The sequence below is a fragment of the Girardinichthys multiradiatus genome, chromosome 7 (assembly GCF_021462225.1).
Source record: "Girardinichthys multiradiatus isolate DD_20200921_A chromosome 7, DD_fGirMul_XY1, whole genome shotgun sequence".
Classification (NCBI taxonomy): domain Eukaryota; kingdom Metazoa; phylum Chordata; class Actinopteri; order Cyprinodontiformes; family Goodeidae; genus Girardinichthys; species Girardinichthys multiradiatus.
This window is the reverse complement of record NC_061800.1, coordinates 33,792,903-33,819,149: the sequence shown is the minus strand read 5'-3', so window position 1 is coordinate 33,819,149 and position 26,247 is coordinate 33,792,903. Positions and strand designations below refer to the sequence as shown.

General features: G+C 38.6%; 1 protein-coding gene across 1 annotated transcript in view; it reads left to right on the top strand.

The window, feature by feature from the left end:
• Positions 1-26,247, top strand: part of LOC124871981 (E3 ubiquitin-protein ligase SH3RF3-like) — a 170,260-nt gene that overhangs the window by 92,376 nt on the left and 51,637 nt on the right. The window contains 2 exon segments of the mRNA XM_047371630.1: positions 16,118-16,393; positions 25,817-25,912. Of these exon segments, the coding sequence (XP_047227586.1) occupies positions 16,118-16,393; positions 25,817-25,912 (372 nt within the window).

The window sequence follows — 26,247 nt, the reverse complement described above, 5'->3', positions numbered from 1 at the left end:
AAGTGAAACGTTTGCATCAGATTTTCCGTTTTTTTCTAATCTTGTTGTGTTTCCACTTCTCAAATATAATTAATCCCAGCAGCTCACTAATGCCCTTCACTTAAATGAATATTGTTAAAAGATTTTCAGCCTCTTATAATGTCTTCAAATTTATTTGTTTCCCTCTATGTTTCTTTTAATAAAAGCCACATTTCACCTTAGCAGATTCAAAATGTCTTTTAAAAAAGCCCCAACAGTTAAGCCTGAGGGTTTTTTTTGCATCAAATATAAAAGTAAACAAACTCTCATATTACCACCTAGAAACTCATGGTTCTTGTGTACATAAGATGACTTTTGAAGTCAGTAAAGATGATCTTTATTCGCTGTCAGGTTTTCTTGTGCTTCCTGACCTTTTGGTAGTTACATAAATCAAATCAATGGAATCGTTTAGAGGACGAGAGTAGTGTTTATTTCATTCTGTTGTTGAAGCAGACCAGTTGACTCCCTGCTGATTTTATACAAGGCTGAATTAATTTGATTATTTAAATAACACCAAGTTTAAGCAGAATGTGCAGCATTTTTCATACGGCAGTAGAACCCAAAGTACTCACCTGAAAAAGCAAGGCTTACAAAAGTGTAAACTAATAAATCTTTTAAAAAGCCATCAGGTGATTCTGATATTGCTTTAAGAACTGTAATAAAAAGCATTCAAAATATTTATTTCCAGTCATCCTGATGTGAGTTGATATTATTTTGTTGTATTTGAAGCAGTAGATTTGTCACATGTGCGTGTGGGAGAGAGCAGTGTCTAATAGACATGGTTTTATGAATTTAAAACAGGCTACATATTAAAGAGGTAACATTGTAAACTGTCTTTAGCATCTTAGGGATAATGTTGGTTTGCAGGGCTACTGTAACGAACTAAATATCCATCTTTGTCTGAGAATGTAGAGCAGGCATATTTTTTTAAAGACATAGAGAAGACAATGGTGATTTCTTTCCAAACAATACAAACTTTTTGTTAAAAACAAAAACAAAAAACAAACACCTAAAAATGTCTATTCATTTCTAAATGTGTTTGGAGGGTTACTTTATTTTGAGATTTTATAATCCAACCCTCGTACTCGTACTCGTCGTCTTCCGCTTATCCGGGACCGGGTCGCGGGGACAGTAGACTCAGCAGAGACACCCAGACATCCCTCTCCCCAGACACCTCCTCCAGCTCCTCCGGGGGGAGCCCAAGGCATTCCCAGGCCAGCCGAGAGACATAGTCCCTCCAGCGTGTCCTGGGCCTCCTCCCGGTGGGACGTGCCTGGAACACCTCCCAAGGAAGGCGTCCAGGAGGCATCCGGTATAGATGCCCGAGCCACCTCAACTGGCTCCTCTCGATGTGGAGGAGCAGCGGCTCTACTCCGAGCCCCTCCCGGATGGCCGAGCTCCTCACCCTATCTCTAAGGGAGTGCCCGGCCACCCTACGGAGGAAGCTCATTTCAGCCGCTTGTATCCGGGATCTCGTTCTTTCGGTCATGACCCAAAGTTCATGGCCATAGGTGAGGGTACCGGTAGACCGAGCGGTAAATTGAGAGCTTCGTTTTTCAGCTGAGCTCTCTCTTCACCACAACGGACCGGCACAGCGCCCCCATTACTGCGGAAGCCGCACCGATCCGTCTGTCGATCTCCCGCTCCATTCTTCCCTCACTCGTAAACAAGACCCAGAGATACTTGAACTCCTCCATAATCCAACCAAGATTTTTAAATTCTGCATATTTCATGACAGACAGGGCTTGAACGCTCAAAAGGATTAAATAGCAACGTTGTAGCAAAACCTTCAGCCTTCCTGTTATCTGCTGAAGTCAGCTCTAAGTTAGTTTGACCATTGTAAAATTCATGGAAATATCCCTAAAGAAAGCACATATTGATGTGGCAGATGGCATATTTTCATACTTGAAAACAGTGGTAGGAAATGATCAAAACTGCAACAGTAAAAATGTAATGACAGAGGAGCAAAAAGACCAGCCAAAATTCCACTGCAGATAATATTTCCCTTTAAAACAGCTCTGACTTAATTCTGAACACCTTACTGACACTAAAACAGCTAACTTTGTCTCATTCCCACACTAAGAACCCTAAAGCCTTTTGTTAGCATGACCTGGTAACACTAGGTGCACTTGCTGATCCTTAAAAGGTTGGACTTTTAAATATCCAGCCACTCGATCACTTGGCACGGCCCGTCAAGGCAGAAATCACCCAAATGATTTTTCTGGTTTGTTTGTTTTATTTAAAATATTTTAAAACTGGGATTGCTTGCTTCCAAGCTTTTGGTCTTTAGTGTACATAACAATATACAGGTCCTTCTCAAAAAATTAGCATATTGTGATAAAGTTCATTATTTTCTATAATGTAATGATGAAAATTTAATATTCATATATTTTAGATTCATTGCACACTAACTGAAATATTTCAGGTCTTTTATTGTGTTAATACGGATGATTTTGGCATACAGCTCATGAAAACCCAAAATTCCTATCTCACAAAATTAGCATATTTCATCCGACCAATAAAAGAAAAGTGTTTTTAATACAAAAAACGTCAACCTTCAAATAATCATGTACAGTTATGCACTCAATACTTGGTCGGGAATCCTTTTGCAGAAATGACTGCTTCAATGTGGCGTGGCATGGAGGCAATCAGCCTGTGGCACTGCTGAGGTCTTATGGAGGCCCAGGATACTTCGATAGCGGCCTTTAGCTCATCCAGAGTGTTGGGTCTTGAGTCTCTCAACGTTCTCTTCACAATATCCCACAGATTCTCTATGGGGTTCAGGTCAGGAGAGTTGGCAGGCCAATTGAGCACAGTGATACCATGGTCAGTAAACCATTTACCAGTGGTTTTGGCACTGTGAGCAGGTGCCAGGTCGTGCTGAAAAATGAAATCTTCATCTCCATAAAGCTTTTCAGCAGATGGAAGCATGAAGTGGTCCAAAATCTCCTGATAGCTAGTTGCATTGACCCTGCCCTTGATAAAACACAGTGGACCAACACCAGCAGCTGACACGGCACCCCAGACCATCACTGACTGTGGGTACTTGACACTGGACTTCTGGCATTTTGGCATTTCCTTCTCCCCAGTCTTCCTCCAGACTCTGGCACCTTGATTTCCGAATGACATGCAGAATTTGCTTTCATCCGAAAAAAGTACTTTGGACCACTGAGCAACAGTCCAGTGCTGCTTCTCTGTAGCCCAGGTCAGGCGCTTCTGCCGCTGTTTCTGGTTCAAAAGTGGCTTGACCTGGGGAATGCGGCACCTGTAGCCCATTTCCTGCACACGCCTGTGCACGGTGGCTCTGGATGTTTCTACTCCAGACTCAGTCCACTGCTTCCGCAGGTCCCCCAAGGTCTGGAATCGGCCCTTCTCCACAATTTTCCTCAGGGTCCGGTCACCTCTTCTCGTTGTGCAGCGTTTTCTGCCACACTTTTTCCTTCCCACAGACTTCCCACTGAGGTGCCTTGATACAGCACTCTGGGAACAGCCTATTCGTTCAGAAATTTCTTTCTGTGTCTTACCCTCTTGCTTGAGGGTGTCAATAGTGGCCTTCTGGACAGCAGTCAGGTCGGCAGTCTTACCCATGATTGGGGTTTTGAGTGATGAACCAGGCTGGGAGTTTTAAAGGCCTCAGGAATCTTTTGCAGGTGTTTAGAGTTAACTCGTTGATTCAGATGGTTAGGTTCATAGCTCATTTAGAGACCCTTTTAATGATATGCTAATTTTGTGAGATAGGAATTTTGGGTTTTCATGAGCTATATGCCAAAATCATCCGTATTAAGACAATAAATGACCTGAAATATTTCAGTTAGTGTGCAATGAATCTAAAATATATGAATGTTAAATTTTCATCATGACATTATGGAAAATAATGAACTTTATCACAATATGCTAATTTTTTGAGAAGGACCTGTACCACCTACATTTTTGTTCATGAAACTTGGGGCTTCTAATGCATAGCATTTAAAAATATTTGTCTTCTTTGTTCGTTGTCCAGAAAAAATAAAAGAAAAACGTACCCTTCTTCGGTTAATTACATTTGATTATTTTATCGAATTATAGAAACATAACAGAATTAAGTAATTAGATTTGTTTCCAAAAATGAAAAGCAAATCCATTGATCCACCAGCCATACATGTTGAGCCACTTTGTATACATATGTGTCTGTTTGTGTCCCACAGGGACCTGGTTGAATGAGACAGTCGGTCCCATGTTGGACCAGTCACCTCCCAGTACCTTATGGCTACTGAAGACACACCGAGAGAATTGACAGATGGGCTTCTCAGCAGTTAGTGATAGAGGGACATGTGCATTTATATTGTATCCCTGAGGACAGCTCTCACACAGAGAACACTCTCCTACCTCTGTGGTGCAGTAATTACCGTTTGTTGATTTATGTAATGGATAGGAGTGTGTTTGTGTGTGTGAGAGCTTTGACTAATGATAATACTGTGGAGAAAAAAAAAACCTTCTCACACCAGAGGTGTTAGGCCTGATATCCAGGAATCCAGCCTTGGCTTTTAACGTCACACTGTGCTGCTCTTTTCACACATGAATGAGTAACGGGCTAAAAAATTATTTTATTTTTCTCAGACAATAGTGGCAGTGTTGCTGGAAAACACTGAAAACCAGTTTAAAAGAAGTCCACTCTCCTGTCTTACAACCTGCTCAGTTGTGATTTCAAGGTTTCAAGAAGAACACAGATGTGCAGGTTTGAAATAGGAACAAGTCATTTTTTTTTTTTTTTTATTAAGTCTCTACTGTTCTTTTTTTAGTGATTTTAGTTTTTTTTGGATTGTCATGCTATAAATGAAGGAATACATTACCATCAAGTTTGGGTAATTCTGCAGCAGTAACATTCATTGGAATCTCATTCTCACGAAGTTGTTCTACAAATTTGAAGCACTTTATTTCACTAATTTTATTATTTAGTTTGTTTAGTGTATTCACATAAAAATAGAGATTCACTGATCAGACTTTACCTGGGAGTTTTATGTAAAGTCAGACCTGTCACTTCTGAGGGTTTTTTTTTTTTTGGCTTAATGTGGGAGTTTTTGGTTTTGATGGATTTAAACATTAGGTGTTTTTTTGTGTTTGAGTTGCTGATCCCAATCAGAGCCGATTCTGAGCTCTGGTTGATCAACTGTTACATCCACTTAAAATGCTATTAAACTGTTGGTATTAATTGTTACATTTCTTCCTCTATTGTCCTACATAGTCTACACTTAATGCAAATTACATTTTTGAAACTATCAAGAAGCATTGGATTGGATAGTTGAACAGATTTCAGATAATTATGTGTCTGTGTTAACAGAAGTCAAGATGCTTGTTTGGATGTTTTATGTCCGCTCTTAGGCTGTAAAGGCAGAGGTAAAAATGCTTCCCAGACTTAGAAAATAATTAAACCTATTTATACAGTATAGTTTATGTGCCAGATGAGTTTTACAGCACTGCAGAGACAGTAAGAAATACACCAGTGTGGTTAAGCCCTAACAGTCACACAGCATGTAGCACAAAAGAGCTGGAGATGTGGAAAAGATCTTCACATAAGAAACATGAAAATAAAAGATTGCACAAAACACAACAACATCACAGTAAAAGCTCAAAAAAGAAAAATAACAACTATAATTTGAATGGTCGATAGGTGTTGCAGGATTCTTTTTGTCTGTAGAAATTATGATATACCTAAATCTTGCAAAACATAAAACTGTTAACATTTCTTGAAGAGCATGTGACTCGATTGAATTGACTTTGTAAAGTGCCTTGAGACAACATGTGTTGTGAATTGATGCTATATAGATAAACTGTACTGAAACTGAATTAAACAGATAGACAGAAGGAGATACTTGGTGGTATTAATTCATGATCTACCACAACATTGACCAGTTAGAGCCTCCGGAAGGAGGCCCAGGACATGGCCCAGGACACACTGGTGGGACTAGTCCTCTTGGCTGGTCTGGGAACGTCTTGAGCTTCCCCCAGAGGAGCTGGAGGAGGTATCTGGGGAGAGGGAAGTCTGGGCCTCTCTACTTACTCTGCTGCCCCCGCGACCCAGTCCCGTATAAGCGGAAGACGACAAGTACGACGCGTACAATTGGTTAGATATGTTAAATGCAAACCTTACGAAGAAGAAACTGTTTAGGTTAGTCATCTCAACAGCTTAATATGAGGCAAAATTATATTTCAAATAATTGATTTACTACTATGTTTTTGCACTTTCATTCATTGCCTAAACATGGCACCATAGAACATCCTTTCCGTTCAGAGTGGCGTTATTTCTGAACTTTGTGGTTTTGTGTTTGCTGCTGTGTACATATCAAGTCCTCTGCAGAAACAATTTATGTTGTATGGCCAGGGGTTGAGTATCATTCAGCAAAGCTTTTGCTATTGTTGTCTGCTTTGCTCAGATTTGCACAACCTTTTTGACTTAAACATAGTTTTTGTGCTGAAGTATCACATTTCAGTCCAGTAGGTGGTCAAAGTTTTGGTCAAATTAATTTCTATGTATATACTTAATCAAAATAGAGCAATAAAAGGAAAATGGACTATTTTGTTTCTTCTTTGGTGTTTTTCTTTGGCTTTAATATATCTGTTTCACATCTGTTGAGTGCTTTTATGATCTCTTCCCATAGGTTCATGCCTATTGCCATGTAATAAATCCTTGTAAATCCTCAAATCCCTCCTCAAAATCCTACCTTCGGTTTTTTTTTTTTTTTTAATGCCTTCTTCTTCTGAACAAAGGTTTTAGGTGTCTCTGTCTTCTCTGTGAATGTGAGTTATTTTTAAAAGGTAGGAGTAGAAACTGCAGCACACATAGTCCGCACAGTCACAAAAATATCTGCTGCATGTATAATTTCTTGTTCACACTGTCCACAATACAGGATGACAGACATTAACAATTCATTGGACATAGCAATTTGTATCCCTGTTAAGGTCAAAACCTACAGATGATGCTTCACTCCCCCTTAAGCCCCCCAAGTGCTTGTGGCGTCCCCTCAACCCGTGCCTCCCTGGGCGTGAGCCATATCATTTATGTCAAAAACCACCTTTGATTTAAGAGAAAAGGATTAATATTTTCATTAAAATGAATTGTAAAACAGATTTAGCAATAATTTGTTATTGTATCACTCCTGGTCTTCTACAGCAAAATCAGCAGATTCCATGTACATATGTGTGTCCTGGTCATTTCTGGGATGAAGTATAGTCCCAAAATGGCATCATCTGCCGACCTGTTTGCCTGATAAGCAAACTGCAGGGGCCCAGCCGGGAGCCTGGGATGTCCTTCAGATGCTTCAACAACTGTCACTGAAAGTATTTCATGAGCACAGACGTCAGGGCGACAGCTCTGTTGTCATTTAACCCATGATGGTGCGTTTTTTTGAAGACCGGGATGATGGTGAAGCGTGGGCTAACACACGTGGTAACCTCACACAGCTCCAGAGACTTGTTGAAGATCTGAGTAAAGATGGGGGCTAGTTGGACAGCTTAGGTTCTCATTCATGAGGCGGAGACATTGGCAGGTCCTGGAGCTTCCCTGATCTTTTAATGCTGAATAGCCTGTTTTCAATTTCCCCAAGCATCCTAAATCAAGGTAGGGGGTCTGAGGAGAGGAGGGTGGTTGATGCATGGGGAGTTTTTTCTGTCAGAGTAGGATATGGACAAATTGGTGGTAGGTGTGAACAGCTGTTTTTCAAACCTGCAGTAGAAGCTGTTAAAGTCATCTGCCAGATGAGGATTCTGCTCAAGGTGGTGCTCAGTGATGTTTTTCCAAACTACTGCTGGTTCGTTAGCTGAGAAGCTATTTCTTAGCTTCTAACTGTAGCTTCTCTTAGCTTCCCTGAGCTCCTTGGCGTGCTTGTTTTTGGCCTGCTTAAACAGTTCCCACTGCTGTAAGGCTCTTCCTTGGATCTACACAGCTTTCTGAGATGTGAGGTAAACCATGGCTCATTGTTGTTGTACGTGCAAAAGGTCTTGGTCTGGACTCATGTCCTCACAAAAACTGATGTAAAAAGTGACAATTTCAACAAGTTGGTCTAGATCAGTGGCTGAAGCTTGAAAAACACTCCAATCTGAGGAGTCAAAGGTTGGCATGTAACATTTAGAGGCAGCCTTGTTAATGATCTTAACCTAATAGGATAACCATGTGTTTGAGATTTGGTTGTTTTAAAGGATAAAAAATAAAAAATGTATTAAACAATAGGGTCAGATTGTCTTTAGGCACGATGCTAAATCCCACATCGGCTCTTATCAGAGTTTTGGTGTAGTTGTAGAGCAAACATGCTTCATATACTTTATGTACAGTATAAAATAACTATTTGTAGACCCAACAGAGAGTTAATAGGTATCAAATTTGTAGGTCTAAACAGCTTACTTATTAAAGACTTGCTGACACATACTGGGCAGGACTTTCATAAGAATGGCAACTTTTGAACAGCATGCTTGAGAGTCTATCCATTCTTTAAACTCAGGTGGAATATTTTTTTCTGTTTGAAATTGTAGAACCATTACATGTAGCAAAACTCTTCTGCCTCAGGCTCTGTGAGGAAAAACCCAGCAGCCTACCTCTGGTTTTAGATGATCCCCACAGCAGAGAGAGAGCACTGCAACCTCCTTTCTCCCAGCACCAAGCAACAAACAGAGCAGTTACCTGATGAGACCCTCGAGGACCCTCGACCAGCCCGAATTGTTAGCTTAGGGTGGCAGATAATAAGACAGAACAAAGAGACATAAAAGTAACAGAAGGATGATGGAAAAGAATGGAGGCAACAGGTTTGAATGCATAGAAAATTGAAAGTGAAAGTGGGTAAGAACATGAAAAAAACTACACATGCAGGGGATACAGGAAGTGAGAAAGATGCAAGCTATACATGGTTTGGGTTCTTATGTTGTTTGCAACAAGGCTTGAATCCATATTTTATAATATAGAGATGCACTGATGAGAATTTTATGTCCCAAAATTCTACTTTTATAAAGCTGTTACTGGTGATACAGATTTTTGCCATTTCTGAATTCTAATTAGGAACTATAATTTAAGAAAATGTAAAAATAATGTTTAAACAATATTTTAAAGCTGTTTTGTTGTGAATAATCTTTTAATTTTCAGGAGCAGGTTCACCATCACAGGATTTATGTGAGAAAGCAGGTGGTGTTAAACAGGGTTTTACTATTATTTTAAAACAGACAAAATGATATGGAATGAAATTTACGACCAATTTTAGTACCTTAAATTAGTTATTAGTGCAGTTAGCGTTGCCGAAACCACAGAACCGGGGCTATTCTCCAGAAAATGTATCTTAACTCGGAGATTTCCGAAGACAACAAAGTTTCCAAATCCTACAAAGCCGACAAAGGTTGAGAGCTCAAAAGCTAAATCCAGAGCACATTTGCTGAACTTTGATCAGCCTTCCTGTTATGTATCTCTCTTGCTCTCTCACATCTGAACAAACTGCAGACATTTTACAGCACGTTGTAGAAGATATATATACAATACAGACCAAAGGTTTGGACACACCTTCTCATTCAAAGAGTTTTCTTTATTTTCATGACTATGAATATTGTAGCTTCCCACTGAAGGCATCAAAACTATGAATTAACACATGTGGAATTATATACTGAACAAAAACGTGTGAAACAACTGAAAATATGTCTTATATTCAAGGTTCTTCAAAGCAGCCACCTTTTGCTTTGATTACTGCTCCGCACACTCTTGGCATTCTGTTGATGAGCTTCAAGAGGTAGTCACCTGAAATGGTTTTCCAACAGTCTTGAAGGAGTTCCCAGAGATGCTTAGCATTTGTTGGCCCTTTTGCCTTCACTCTGCAGTCCAGCTCACCCCAAACCATCTCTGGGTTCAGGTCCGGTGGCTGTGGAAGCCAGGCCATCTGGCGCAGCACCCCATCACTCTCCTTCTTGGTCAAATAGCCATTACACAGCCTGGAGGTGTGTTTGGGGTCATTGTCCTGTTGAAAAATAAATGATGGTCCAACTAAACGCAAACCGGATGGAATAGCATGCCGCTGCAAGATGCTGTGGTAGCCATGCTGGTTCAGTATGCCTTCGATTTTGAATAAATCCCCAACAGTGTCACCAGCAAAGCAACCCACACCATCACACCTCCTCCTCCATGCTTCACTGTGGGAACCAGGCATGTAGAGTCCATCCGTTCACCTCTTCTGCGCCGCACAAAGACACGGTGGTTGGAACCAAGATCTCAAACTTGGACTCATCAGACCAAAGCACAGATTTCCACTGGTCTAATGTCCATTCCTTGTGTTCTTTAGCCCAAACAAGTCTCTTCTGCTTGTTGCCTGTCCTCAGCAGTGGTTTCCTAGCAGCTATTTTACCAAGAAGGCCTGATTCACACAGTCTCCTCTTAACAGTTGTTCTAGAGATGTGTCTGCTACTAGAACTCTGTGTGGCATTGACCTGTTCTCTAATCTGAGCTGCTGTTAACCTGCGATTTCTGAGGCTGGTGACTCGGATGAACTTATCGTCTGCAGCAGAGGTGACTCTTGGTCTTCCTTTCCTGGGGCGGTCCTCATGTGAGCCTGTGTCTTTGTAGCGCTTGATGGTTTTTACGACTGCACTTGGGGACACTTTCAAAGTTTTCCCAATTGTTCGGACTGACTGACCATCATTTCTTAAAGTAATGATGGCCACTCGTTTTTCTTTACTTAGCTGCTTTTTTCTTGCCATAATACAAATTCTAACACTCTATTCAGTAGGACTATCAGCTGTGTACTGTATCCACCTCCTGCACAACACAACTGATGGTCCCAACCCCATTTATAAGGCTTGAAATCCCATTTATTAAACCTGACAGGGCACACCTGTGAAGTGAAAACCATTTCAGGTGACTACCTCTTGAAGCTCATCAACAGAATGCCAAGAGTGTGTGGAGCAGTAATCAAAGCAAAAGGTGGCTACTTTGAAGAACCTAGAATATAAGACATATTTTCAGTTGTTTCACACTTTTTTGTTCAGTATATAATTCCACATGTGTTAATTCATAGTTTTGATGCCTTCAGTGGGAAGCTACAATATTCATAGTCATGAAAATAAAGAAAACTCTTTGAATGAAGTGTGTCCAAACGTTTGGTCTGTATTGTATATTTTTAAATATCTCTTTAGTTCCCAAACTTCCTCTGACCAAATCTTTAGTGTTTTAACCTTTGACTCTTCTTTAAACAATATCAACATCTACGCTGCAGTGTATTGTTTTCAGCACAGAGCTGAGGTATGGTGCGTTTACTGACCAACAAAAATTTACACTTTTTACCAATAACTGGGCGGTCGCTGGTCAGGACAAATAAAGTGGAAAATCTTCTGATTTTGCTTAACAAGTAATTTTCTATGGTGAAGCACTAAACTAAAAAAACTAAAAAGTGTCACCTCAAAAATGAGATAAATGTCAGTTATTTAATACTGAAATGTCAGTTATTATTTCTATTTGCATGAACCATGATAACCCAGCCAAGCACATTTTAAAGGGCATCAACGCTTGGTTTACAAGTGAAAGCTTTACATGTATTAATGAATCCAAGTTTACAAGTCAAATGTTTAGTAAGTACTCACAAGGAACCTACAAAATAGATACATTCCCTGTTATTAACACAACTTTTTTGCACATTTTAACGCTTTCCTATCTATTATGTTTTCCTTGTATAATGTCTAAATTATTCTATATGCTTGTCACTGCTCTTCTCAAACATAGGTGTCATAGATCTAATGTACTGTACCTAAATGCACCCTGCGTAGGCATAGACGGAGCAGCGCCTGCTCGCAGCACTTCACAGCTCTGGCATAGCTCTTTCTTGTGACAACATGAAAGCCCTCATGCACAAAGAGATGTTTCTACAGACGTTTTTTTTCTTTTTTTTGGAAGAACTTGTAGTGGATCTATAGGTCCCTCACATAACTCTAGTGTGAACTTTTGGGACAGGCTGGCATTGAGGCCACAAGAATGGTTCCAAACACTAAAATGCTTAAAATCCAGTAGAAAGGAGTTGAAGTTGAATATGTTCTTGAGTGAACAGCAGAAATTTACAGACTTGATTCTTTAGGTTTTATGGTGCAGTGCCACATGTGACAGACGCGTTACAGTATGTTGTGGTAACATCAAAAACAATATAATTCTGTGTTTTCTCAGTGTTTTTCACTCTGTTTCCTCTCATTGCGTCAACACTGATCTTTTTCAGATGTTGAAACCTCAGGCAGTTCTCTTCAATGTAGCATCAAGGGAGCATCATCCTATATGTCTATAAAAGGAAAATGTATGTGTGTGTGTGTGTGTGTGTACGTGTTGCATTCAACCTCTCTACGAGAAGATAAATATTGTTTTTCTTTTTGTTGCACTCTGCTGTTCGTTTACCTGAATCTTATTTAAGATAACCCACCTTTCAGCAACGGCTGTCTTTAACAACTTGGTGTGTGTATAAAGTCTGTGCTGAGCCTTGCAGTTTTAGTATGGATGCCTGTGGTGGTCAGTAAGGTGTATTGTAATGAGATTCTGTATGTCAGTGTTTCTATAAAGATAATAGCCTTTATCTCAGCTGTGGAATAAAACAAATGCCTCTCCCATAATGGAGACTAATTGTAGAAAGTAAGTGTGGCTACATCCCCTTTCAAAATCCTAAATAACAACTGGTGAACCCATGTGTTGCATTAGTTCTTAATACATTTCTTGCTTTCATCATGATTTCCCTTCTTTGTGTGTAACATATGTTGAACAGAGACAACAACGGCAGGCTTGCCACTCACACTCAACACATTTTTTAAACAGTGCCATGATTTTGCACAGATGTACACGAAAGCAGGCTTATAATGTCAAAGCTGCCAGTTTCAGGAATACCATTATAATGCTTACCAGTTGTTCCATCAGCCAGGAAACAAACAACATTTGTTCGCAGTATTCTAGCTAGATCTCATATTCGGTGGGAAAAATCTGATGTGTTTAATCCACAAGATTCATTTTGTCTTCCTGCTTTTAGGTAATGAACAAATTCTAATTCTGAAATATATACAAATATAAAAAAAAAACAATTATTCTCCTTGCACTTTACCCTTAATTTAAATACTCACTCTTTGACCATTTTTTAAATCTCTTTTCACATTAACAAGACAACACCGAGACACACAGGACAGACAGCCATGCAATACGTGTCCAAATCAAAATAACAATAAATAAAAGTTAAGTTAATTTGTAATAGTCAATATGTTCTGTTATTGATATTAATAAACACTGTGGTGTTTCAAACCAGGGCTATCAAGTGGCACCAAACCTGAAGAACCGTTTCTCAAGATCACTTAACATTGCAAGAAATGTTCCCCAATATACTTTATGTGGCCAGTTTGATAAAGTAAGACAAAGTTTTTTGTTTTCTTTCTGTAACAGATCAAAACCAAGTGCTTTGCCTTTAGTTTCTTTTGTAGATAAATTAATAAAGGATAAAACTCTCTTTGCACATAGGATGGTTTAGAGTAGGATTTTAACTCAAATTGGCAGCAATACTTTGACCATTTTATTTTTACATAGAATGTCAGATATCTGTTACAGTTGGGGGTAAATGGAGCAGTGCCTGTCAGTCCAGGACATGTAATAAGTGACACACCGCAGACCCCATTTTGATGAAACTCCAGGGAGTAATGCTTCACCCAGCTTTGGCATTTTCAAAATTACTATGTTTGGCCCAAGGTAGGAGCAGCAATTACCTGGCAACATTTTAATAACCAGTCATATCTCACTTGCTGCTGAGGGGGAATATCCAACTATCCATGCTCTACAAATTAGTCTCCAGGGCCAACACTTTAAAACATATTGCATTTGCCACTGTTTTCAGTTTCCTGTTTTCTACCAGGTCTTTTTTATTGGTGGTGGGTTTTTTGTTGTTTTTTTGGCTGGATTTACCACAGGAGGGGTCATCATCAAATTCACTCTTCCCTTGTAATGTAATACAAATGTTATAACAAGAACAGTTTTAAAGCATTTGTAAACACAGTTTCAGTCCCAAGACCCAGGATCTCATATATAAGAAACCATATTACAGGCTGAAGTTTAAAGGCTAAGCTTTGTGGAAGCTGGTTACCACTCATGATGTCAACACACTAGCACTAATGATAGACATCAAAGCTTTTAATTATCTGCAGAGCTTTCATAATGCACCCAGCGCTACTCTAAGCAACACTTTTATGTCATATGCACACCTGGCGATTTACTTAATAGCTATGTCAGACATAAGCACTAAAGCTAAAAAGATGAGAACAAGGGAGCCAATAGTTAATAATGTTAGCTTTTGAACAGACAACTTGGGTACCATTACAGAAGACAATGGTCACTCAAGGCAAACGTAGTGATAACAAAGTCTGCATCTGCAATTTGATTTCAGAAAGTTAAGATTTATATGACCGTTTATCTAGTGTGGAAGAGGAAGTCAGAAGAAAAGTTGTCAGGGAGCAATAGCTTGGAGGCCTAATAAACTGAATAAACCCTACAGAGGGATTTAAAGGTTTACTTTCATGAGCCTCATCTGCCTGTAATTTACCACTGTGATTAATGCTTGCTTATGATTGAAACTGGAACTCAAAACACTAATATTCTGATAACATTCAGGTTTTTCTGCTCCGGTTCCTGACCAGCATTGTTGTTCTGATGTGTACAGTTGTCAGAACTCCCATTTCTTCAAGCAACTGTGCAACCAACTACCATGCTGTGGTTGTTACTTTTTTCGACATAATCAATCATATTTTACTTGTGAAAGTTTTACTGCAGTACAGTAATGTAGCTCTCAATTTATTTATGTATTTTCCATGTATCTAGTGTTACAGGTAGTACTGTTTTTAGAATGTTTTTAGTTTGACTTCATCTTTGTTTAGTAAAATATGGCATGGTAAATCTGTGGTCTTTTTTTGCGCTTAAGGAATGGGTTTAAATAAGTTTCCAACCTAATAAAGACCAGATATTTTCTTACAACCGACAATGAGTGCTTTTTCCCATTACTGTACCTACGTAACAGAAATTAGGTAATAATTACTGAAGCTCTTCAGGAGATAGCACAGTACACTGTAGCAATCAGAATCTTGGCCCAACAACATGTAAAAAGCACACCATCTCTCATGCCACTTTAATTCTATAAGCTGCCTTCAATGAGTTGTTTTTATAACAGCATGTTGTCTAGCCCTAAAAGGTATCTTGACTTGAATGCTACACATGTAGTGGTTTAAAGGGAAGTTAAAATACTCAGGTTGCATTTATAATAATAATAATAATAATAATAAATTTTATTTAAAACGGACAATCTACAGTATACATAACCACAAGAGGAGAGATGCACTGTATCAGGTTATAGCTCTAAGTGTTAATTTCCACCTGTGTCCCTGACCCAGGTGGTACAAACAAACAGCACAAAATGAAATAAATACATAAAAACAAAACACCATCAAATATACAATATAAGAACATACACATATACCCTCTATAGTCAATCTATAACATCCATGCTCTGAAGACTTTACCACAAATACCACTCACAAACATCTGCTCACATTTAAGGAAGAAAGAAAAACAAATTAAAACAGGTTGAACACCATTCAACAGAATACAATACACCATCAGACAGATAAACACAGTCTCTATACAAGTCAGAAATTTGCAGTCAGGTGTACTCTTCTTCTGTGCTCAGACACAAAGAAAAGAATTAGTCACTGCAGGTTTCATGGGTATACATGCAGAAGGAGCATTTGCAGAGAGCACTTCGTGACTTATTTTCTAAAGTGATCCACAGACATCAGCAGATACTTCGTGCTGTATAGCCGATCTTTACTGCAAATAATTTAAAGATTTTTAGGTTTTCTGATACTAAAATATGATATTGTTTGCTATTTAAGTGTTTATTCTGGTAGAATCAACATCCCACAGTAACCTAAACAAGTTTGGATTTCAATCTGTGTCTCCAGGCTAATACCAGACAAATACGTTTAATGCTATGGAGCAACATGTTGGCTTCCAGCACAATAAAGTATCAAAGACATGTTTACTGTCATGTGTTAATGAATAAAAGTCTTACTTAAGCACATTGCTGTGTTTATGTATGTTTTACAGAATATTCCAGCACTGCCTTGTGGTAAAGCACTCTACTCATATGATGGCAAGGAACCAGGCGACCTACAGTTTTCCAAGGGTGATATTATCATCTTGCGGCGCAAGGTGGATGACAACTGGTACCACGGGGAGCTCAATGGTTGCCATGGCTTCTTGCCAGCTAGTTACATCCAGCTGTTGCGTCCCCTGAGTCAAACTCCACCTCAGGGCAAAGCTTTGTACGACTTTGAGGTCAAAGACAAAGACCAGGATAAAGACTGCCTGGCATTTAGCAAGGTAATGCACACAGACATTTTACACATCCACCTGTAGGACAAAGGTATTTCATTAAACAATCATCTTAATATATGTGGCTTCTATTGGCAAATCAAGGGGGAAATTTTAGGGATTGATGTGCAAGATTATAGAAGACAAAAAACATACCTGCTGTTTGATGAATAATTTATTAGATGTGGCCCTTTGTTTGAGAGTCATCTTCAAAGTGAAAGAACCTCAGTTCCTGGCTAAGAAATATAATGTGTACACTGTAGATTTTTAAAGTGTAAAGCAGCTCACAATACCTTGTAAATATATTCATATATCTTGAACTTTCAACACATTAAAATCACAAACTTTAGTATACAGGTCCTTCTCAAAAAATTAGCATATTGTGATAAAGTTCATTATTTTCCATAATGTCATGATGAAAATTTAACATTCATATATTTTAGATTCATTGCACACTAATTGAAATATTTCAGGTATTTTATTGTCTTAATACGGATGATTTTGGCATACAGCTCATGAAAACCCAAAATTCCTATCTCACAAAATTAGCATATCATTAAAAGGGTCTCTAAACGAGCTTTGAACCTAATCATCTGAATCAACGAGTTAACTCTAAACACCTGCAAAAGATTCCTGAGGCCTTTAAAACTCCCAGCCTGGTTCATCACTCAAAACCCCAATCATGGGTAAGACTGCAGACCTGACTGCTGTCCAGAAGGCCACTATTGACACCCTCAAGCAAGAGGGTAAGACACAGAAAGAAATTTCTGAATGAATAGGCTGTTCCCAGAGTGCTGTATCAAGGCACCTCAGTGGGAAGTCTGTGGGAAGGAAAAAGTGTGGCAGAAAACGCTGCACAACGAGAAGAGGTGACCGGACCCTGAGGAAGATTGTGGAGAAGGGTCGATTCCAGATGTTGGGGGACCTGCGGAAGCAGTGGACTGAGTCTGGAGTAGAAACATCCAGAGCCACCGTGCACAGGCGTGTGCAAGAAATGGGCTACAGGTGCCGCATTCACACTTTTGAACCAGAAACAGCGGCAGAAGCACCTGACCTGGGCTACAGAGAAGCAGCACTGGACTGTTGCTCAGTGGTCCAAAGTACTTTTTTCGGATGAAAGCAAATTCTGCATGTCATTCGGAAATCAAGGTGCCAGAGTCTGGAGGAAGACTGGGGAGAAGGAAATGCCAAGATGCCAGAAGTCCAGTGTCAAGTACCCACAGTCAGTGATGGTCTGGGGTGCTGTGTCAGCTGCTGGTGTTGGTCCACTGTGTTTTATCAAGGGCAGGGTCAATGCAGCTAGCTATCAGGAGATTTTGGAGCACTTCATGCTTCCATCTGCTGAAAAGCTTTATGGAGATGAAGATTTCATTTTTCAGCACGACCTGGCACCTGCTCACAGTGCCAAAACCACTGGTAAATGGTTTACTGACCATGGTATCACTGTGCTCAATTGGCCTGCCAACTCTCCTGACCTGAAACCCATAGAGAATCTGTGGGATATTATGAAGAGAACGTTGAGAGACTCAAGACCCAACACTGTGGATGAGCTAAAGGCCGCTATCGAAGCATCCTGGGCCTCCATAAGACCTCAGCAGTGCCACAGGCTGATTGCCTCCATGCCACGCCGCATTGAAGCAGTCATTTCTGCAAAAGGATTCCCGACCAAGTATTGAGTGCATAACCGTACATGATTATTTGAAGGTTGACGTTTTTTGTATTAAAAACACTTTTCTTTTATTGGTCAGATGAAATATGCTAATTTTGTGAGATAGGAATTTTGGGTTTCATGAGCTGTATGCCACAATCATCCGTATTAAGACAATAAAATACCTGAAATATTTCAGTTAGCGTGCAATGAATCTAAAATATGTGAATGTTAAATTTTCATTATGACATTATGGAAAATAATGAACTTTATCACAATATGCTAATATTTTGAAAAGGACCTGTATTTGCATAGCCGTACATTTTGTTTTACAAACAGAAGTCCCTGACGTATGGTTTGCATTTGTATCTAGCCCCTATGAGGCAGTATTTTATAGAACCATCTCTTGCTGTAATTATTTCTACAACTGTTTTGGGTTCTGTCCTCATCAGCTTTGAACATCTAGAAACTGACATTTTTGCCTATTCTTCTTCGCAAAATTGCCGGTGCTCAATTAGATTGAATGGAAAGTGCCTGATCATAGCCATTTTTCAAGTCTTACCATAGATTTCCTATTGAATTTAGATTTGATCTTTGAGTGGGCCAATTAAACAAGTGAATATGCTTTGATCTAATACATTTCAGTGTAGCTCTGGCTTTATGTTTAAGGCTGCTGACCTGCTGCAAAAAGATCAAATTTGTTCCAAGTAATTTCCGATATTTAGCTCCATCCAACTCATCATCAACTCAGATCAGCTTTTTGATCCCTTCTGAAGAGAAACATTCCATTATGGATTATGTTGCCATCACCATGTTTTATTGGGAGTAGGGTGTGTTCAGGGTAATGTGTAGTGATAACTTCATGCCACACATAGCCTATATGTGGCCTGAAAATTCAATTTAGGTTTTTCCTTACCCAAGGACGTTTTTCCACATGTTTGCTTTGTCCCCAATGTGGCAAAATGGAAACAGAAATTAGGAGTACACAACTAATAGTTGTCCTTTTAAAACACTATGCTACTTGAGCTTAGAGATCTCTGCGGGTTATCCAAACAGTCCCTGTTTACCTCATGACTGCTGCTCTGTTTAATGCTCTGTGAGGGGTGCTCAGTTATGGAAAATATAAGTTTTGTTGATGTTAAAAAAATGTTTTTATATTTTTGTAACTAGTTTCAAACAGTTTTAGTCAATGATTCGTTTGCTGTTAAGTGTTTGATGTGTAGTGAAAAAATCACTTCTCACTCCTCACCACACTCCAACAGGATTTAGAAGCTGGTTTTAAGACTGACTCTGATGTTTATGGAGGGAGATTCTAGCAGCTGATTTTCTCAGTGTTCATATTCAAATAGTTTATATATTTAAATGCCAAAACCATACTAGTGCCACAGCGAGACAAAAAAAATCTTCTGTATACTTTTTTTTTATTCACTGGAATAAAAAATACCCACACGCAACATTTTTCCTTCTGTTAGACTTTAAAATAATAATATGTATTGTTCAAAAAAATCAGGGGCTACTATCTAAAAAATTTTATGTCAAACACACACCAGAGTGGAAGTCAACTTTAAATTAATATGTAGGTTCAAATTAACAAGATTAGGATCAAAGGTCTTACAAAAATAATGAAAACTGAATAATTCATGTTCACATTGTAACACTCCCCAAAAATTAACTGGCTCATTTTTATTCATAATTTTTTTCACAGGATAAATATCTTCCAAGGAAAGATGTTAAATTCTAAATGTGTCGTAGGGTTGGGCATTATCTATTTTCCTATAACTGTCAACGGTTCCTGCGGTCTATGGTATTTGCCTAAAAATGTCTTGTGATTACTATAATTACTGCATGTTATTTATTGCGTTTTGAGGCTTCCTAATAGATTTCTAGCATTGCTGTTTTCGATTAAAGCTGCAACAAACAACTGTTTTCTTTTTTTATTAAAATTGCATTAAGGATAAAAAGTGATTAACAGATTAATAGTGGCTTTCAAAAGTGTACACACTTCTGTTATTATTTCAAACTTTTTCCAAATATACTGTGACATTTATTCTGTACAATTTACCTGAAAAACAAACAAATCTGTCCATAGGAGATTAAACATTGAGAAGAAAGAAAAACAACAAAAAGAACAGCTTGGCAAGAGCTATCCAGCCCTTTAATAATGTGTGTAATATGAATGCTGCTGTGATCCTCAACGCACATCATTTTGTTCCTGCTCTGTGAACAAGTTCTGTGCACTCTGTTTTCTGCAGAGACAGAAAGAAACAGGTTAATATGTTGTTGTGACTATGAATCTGAAAATATTTTTCAATATTTATATTAATATTTTAATATTTTATCAAATAATATTTCAGTCTGTTAAGGGTAGTCCTGTAAATACCAGCCCAGTAAGGTGATGGTATCAGGACAAAATAGAAAAGGGTGAGCCAAGCTCTGACATTGTTGAACAGCAAAACTCTGCACACACATGGAATGAATTCACACAATTTCTTAAAATACAAGAATTTATTAACAAAAATAAGTCAACTCAAAGTTAAACATGTTTCAATCAACAAACTCTTTACTATGCTAAAACAATCTAACTAAACCTCCAAGCATAATTAAAGAATAACGAAGACTAATGGGCTATGTAGAATATAAACAAGTTGAGTAAAGATGGTTGAAAACCATGACCGAAAGAGTGATGCAACATTACCATGCAATGTTATTTATGTTTGAGAACCAAGGATTACCTTGAAGAATCTCGAAATGAAGTTAAGTTAGTCTTAACTAACTTAGGCAATAATCAGCAACCTTTAGACAACCATTCACAATGCAAGATCAGATTAAATATTATTTTATTAAAATAATGTTTAAAAGAATGATCTGCTGAATAAAACCAACCTTCTGGATGATTAATTCTCAACAGGGTCTCATTAGCTGCCTTTATTTATTAAAATAATTTTTAAAGAAATATTAAGGAAATATTTAAATATTTAAAGAAATATTTTGGAAAAGAGACAAATATTTCTGGAGAAATGGGGCTTAATGGTGTTTACTTAGTTATCAAATGTAATAAAATTATGTTTTTAGGTAAATATTATTTACTGGATTGAAAACTAACAACTTTTCTAAGTAAATACTCTTTAGCAGGCAAACACGTGTTCTTAGCTGTTAGCAGTTAAAGCTAACAAAAGAAGCTGATAGCTTAGCACCAGAATCAAACACACACCTTTAAAATACCATTAATAAAAGGGTTAAAATGCATAAGCGCGTACGGCGCCTTATGATCAATCTTCTGTGTTTAAATAAAGTTTTCCTTTACTTTAAAAACACACAAACACAGAACACAAAATTGAGCACATGTGCTGCAGATATTCTGCTAGCACCAAGATAGCTGAGTTCAACACAAACAAAACCAAACTTCATAAAATGAAAAATGTTTAGATCATTTCATCCTAAATATCTCTCTCTGCCCATACCCTAACCTCATGAACCGTGCTGAGGAGGAGTTGTCCGGGCGACGACGAAGTTTGTAACTACCGTAACCACGGTGATGTGTTCCGTTGTCCTTGCTTTGGGAAACTGCTCCCCTCGGCGTCATGTTGGGAACTCTCTAGAAACAGTTAATCTCTGTAAATCTCAGAGAGAAAAGTCAAGCCATGCATGTACCTTAATTATCCCGTTCATGAATTAATACCGGATACACAGACAGTGATTAATTTGTACTTAACTTAATGCATATGATCGATGATCATATGACACTCTCGGATCCAGTTGAAGAGTTATGTCTGTTTGCCAGCAAAGAGACATTAGCGCGCTGTGTCTCTCTGTCCAGGCCCCTGGGTGACCCGCGTAGAAGAGGCAGGATGTAGCAGGAGCGGTGCTTTTATTTGCACAGTGACGTCACAGGAAGTCCGCAAATACCTCGTTTCCTGGCTGTGCCGGAAGTAGGTTAATGCAATTTATTTTGAAAGTTCCAGGAAAGTCTGTACTGGCCTTTCACGTTGTAACCATGGCTGTGGGTCTCAAGAAGGTTATAGCATTTATTGACTCCGGTGCAGTTCAATTGAGACAATTCATATCCAGATTAAGTGATAACAATGAGCCATCAATAGCTCACACTATTTCTCATTTCAGGGTAAAGCTAATCAACAGATTTATGACTGAATATAACATTAAGCCCATAAACTCACACAGAGACACATGGTGTGCTATATTTGTGTTGTCATGCAGAACCATTGAGTGTGATATTGTTTTCTCAGTGTGAGAGGTAATTACTCAGAATGACTAATATACAGCCATTTAACAGCATTATCACTGCCATCCTGTAATGGCCTAACCAAGGCCCTGAAGTTAGGAGAGAAGCAGCACCATGCAAGCATGTCATTAGAACAATAAAGATAATACATCCCTGAGATTAAATAAGCATAAACTAAAATAATCCAAACCTTACAAGTTGAGATTTTACACCATTTTGACATTGTATAAAATGGAACTGACTGATCTCAACTTAATAAAAACAATATTTGGCATTACTATAGCCTGCAGAACTGTTAATCTCCGTTAGATTTGTTAAGAAATTTCTGTTTTTGTTTGAACTGCTTTGAAAAAGAAAGAAAAGCAGATCAATCAGGAATATTTCTAAAGTCTCTCTGCCCAAGGTTGTTGCATTTATCTAATCACAATCTTTTTTTAATGATTAAAACTAAGTAACATTGTCCACAAAAATCACACAACTACAGACTGAAGGGGAGCCCCATTTTCTAGTAATACCCCCAAACCTATGCCCAAGCCCGTCTAGTTTGCTGTGGAAACATATTTTATTCCTTACAGAGTTGATCTGGCTTTTGCGGTTGTGTCCCATGCCCATGTTTAAAATCATGAAACAAATTTTAATATCATACAAAGTTAACCCAAGTTAACAAAAAAGCTATTTTTAAATGTTGGTTTCATATATGCAGGACAAAAGGTATCCTAACCAACATGGAGCTATTGTGAAAAATTGCTTTCACTGTTAAATCATGAATGTGTGATTAACCACATTTGTGGTTTTTATGTACTAGCCACACTCATTTCTGGCAGAGCTGTAGAATCAAGAAATCCCTTAAATTGAACCTATCTGACAACATGAAGTAAGCCTAAACATCTCAAAAAGGAGTTGCTGGCCTTCCTGTTAAGATTTTTGGGTGTTTTTGGGTTTTGTTGGTCTGTTTCACAGTTAAGGTTTTGAATCATGCTTCCGTTTATTATTTTCCTGGTTATGCTTTAGTTTAATGTTTTTCTAGTTTCTGTTAGTTTGTATTCAAGAGTTTCCACTCTGCTCAAGCCACGTTTTGTCCTGTCAATCAACTGTATTCGGTTCACCTGCACCTAGTTAATCTGTCTTCTTGTTTCACCTGGTCACGCTCCATAACACACCTGTTCAGTTATTCATCGCGGAAACATTTTCAAATCATGCTCATGTCTGGTTTTCAGATCTTGCTCATGTCTTGTTTTTCTGTTCACGCCAAGTCTGTCTTGCCAGCCTGCCCATGTCAGTTTTGACTGTCTTGCCTGTCCGTTTATTGTTTTGGTTCCTGCCTCCTAGTGAGTGAGTTTTTTGTTATTAAATATTTTTTCCACTTACCATCATGCTGCCTGCTAGTCTGCATTCCGGGGTCCTTCGCTACACAAACCCTAACACTTCCAAAAATTGTTCAAGAGAGCACCACTCATGGAAGACAAGAACCCAGAAGAACATCTCAAGCACTGCAGGCCTCACGTGCCTCAGTGAAGATCAGTCTACATGACTCAACATTAAGAAAGAGACAGAGAAAAAAAGAGCATCAATGGAAGAGTTCCAAGGCGAAAGCAACTGCTCTATTTGATGATCCTCAAGACTCTGGGAAATATTCTGTTGACTGACGAGAATAAATTGGTACTCGGAAGTTGTGAATCTCATTACATTCGGTATAAACCTAAAAAGCATTTCAGAAAAAGAACATTATACCAACAGTCAAACAGTGTGTGTGTAGCGTGAAGGTCTGGGGCTGCTTTGCTGCTTTAGGACCTGAACAATTTCCTGTAACTGATGGATCTATAAATTCTGCTCTCTACCAGAAAATCATAAAGAAGAATGTCTGGAAATCAATTTATGACTTTAAGCACTGCGCACTTGGGTAATGCATCAGTGATCTGAAGCACACATTTGTTCTAGAATTGGTACACACATTCCACACCAACACATTCATTTCTGCTACACAGACCCGTCTCCCTCCTGAGCAGTGTTCATCCGTGTGCTGTGTATGCTAGAGTATAATAGTTTTTAGGTTGCAGATTAATTTAACCCTAACCTTTGGATATACACTACTGGTCAAAAGGTTTAGATACTCTTTCTCACTTAATGGGTCTCATTATTTTCATAACTGTAGATTCTCACCAAAGGGTACAAAGCTATGAATGAACACACATGGAATCATGTAGTTAACAAAAAGTGTGAAATAACTCTAAACATTTTTATATTTTAGATTCTTCTAAACATAACCAACCTTTGCTTTGATAACTGCTTTGCTCTCTTAGCATTCTCCCGATGAGCTTCATGAGGTGGTCACCTGAAATAGTTTTCCAAAGAGTCTTGAAAGAACTTCCCAGAGGTTCGTTGAGAGACGGCCAAAGGTTAATATTTCAATTATCACAGCAAAGGGCGGCTACTTTAAGGAATCTAAAATACAAAACATATTTATATTTTATTTTAAAATTTTTTTGTTTTCTATGTAATTGCATATGTATTCAATCATAGTTTTGAGGGCTACAGTGAGAATCTAGATACAACGTAAAACGTAATCAACATAAAGAAAACCATTAAATGAGAAAGGCTTTCTAAAACTTTTGACCTGTAGTGTATGTGAATTTTCATGTTTCACAGAACTGGAACCTGCTATAAAACAGCAATTATGCTGAGCCAGGCCCGATTTCTTTTAATTTTTTCCTATTTAAAAACTTAAATATACAAATAATCCTTGCAGGGTTGAGGTGGGGCTGGTGCCTATCTCCAGGGGTCAGTGGGCGATAGGCAGGGTACATCTTAGGCAGGTCGCCAGTCCATCACAGGGCAATGCAGAAACACACAAGACAAACAACCATGCACCACACATACCTAAGGGCAATTAACCTAACAGTCATGTATTTGAATGGTGGGAGAAAGACAAAGTACCCAGAGAGAACCCCAGGGAGAACATGCAAACTCCATGCAGAAAGACCCTGGGCCAGGATTTGAAACTAGGAACTTCTCACTGCAAGGCAGCAGTGCCACCAACTGCGCCAACAAGCAGCCCTCTGAAGCAAATTTCATCAGTATTTTCTTTAATGTGGGAGGTGACTTGAAGACCTCCATATCTTTCTTTGTAGAGGCCACCCTTTTTTTGAGACTCTGCAGGATTTTTGTTTTCTATTTTACTGCACATCATCTTATTGAAGATGATCTGCTGGTACAATCAATGCATTTTCTATTAAAACCGGACAAAGTAATAGCCCAACAGATAGTGTGCATTAAAACCACCCCATGGTGGAGAAAAAAAGATCTGAAATCAAAATCTTTTTGGACTGCTTGAATGTGTGACAAATCCCTAGCTTGTAACACAAAGGTTCAGTTTTTAATATGTGAATGTTTTTCAATCAATCATTCGTAAAAGTCAGATCAGATAAGACATATTCCTACAGCGATTCAGAAGTAACTGATACATATATTGTTGGTGCAAACATGTTGCGCTCCCAGTATACAGTGTGTACGAATGTGTGCTATCAATCATTTCCTTTCTCTCCAGGACGAGGTGTTGACAGTAATCAGACGAGTAGACGAAAACTGGGCAGAAGGCATGCTGGGAGACAAGATTGGCATCTTCCCCATTCTTTACGTCGAGGTAAACTGACTCACAAAGGAGCTGTGAAACCAGCAGTAGCACTGCAGGAGCACAACGGTTTCACTGTATTTATCATCATTTATCTGTCTGCTGAAAAGAAAACACATTTCTCCAATAATCTTTGATCGCATAAAACTAAATGTCCTCAGGTGGGATGTATCAGCTGTATTTGGGTTTCTGCTAAATTCATAAAAGTGGAAGCTTAATGGTTCAGATTTATCAAAAACAAAAGGATTCGGCAAAGGAGTCATCCTGATGATAAATTATGAAAAAACAGCGTATTTCTAACAGCCTCATTAATGCAAATGCAGCTGACTCTGATACTCTTCTGTTAT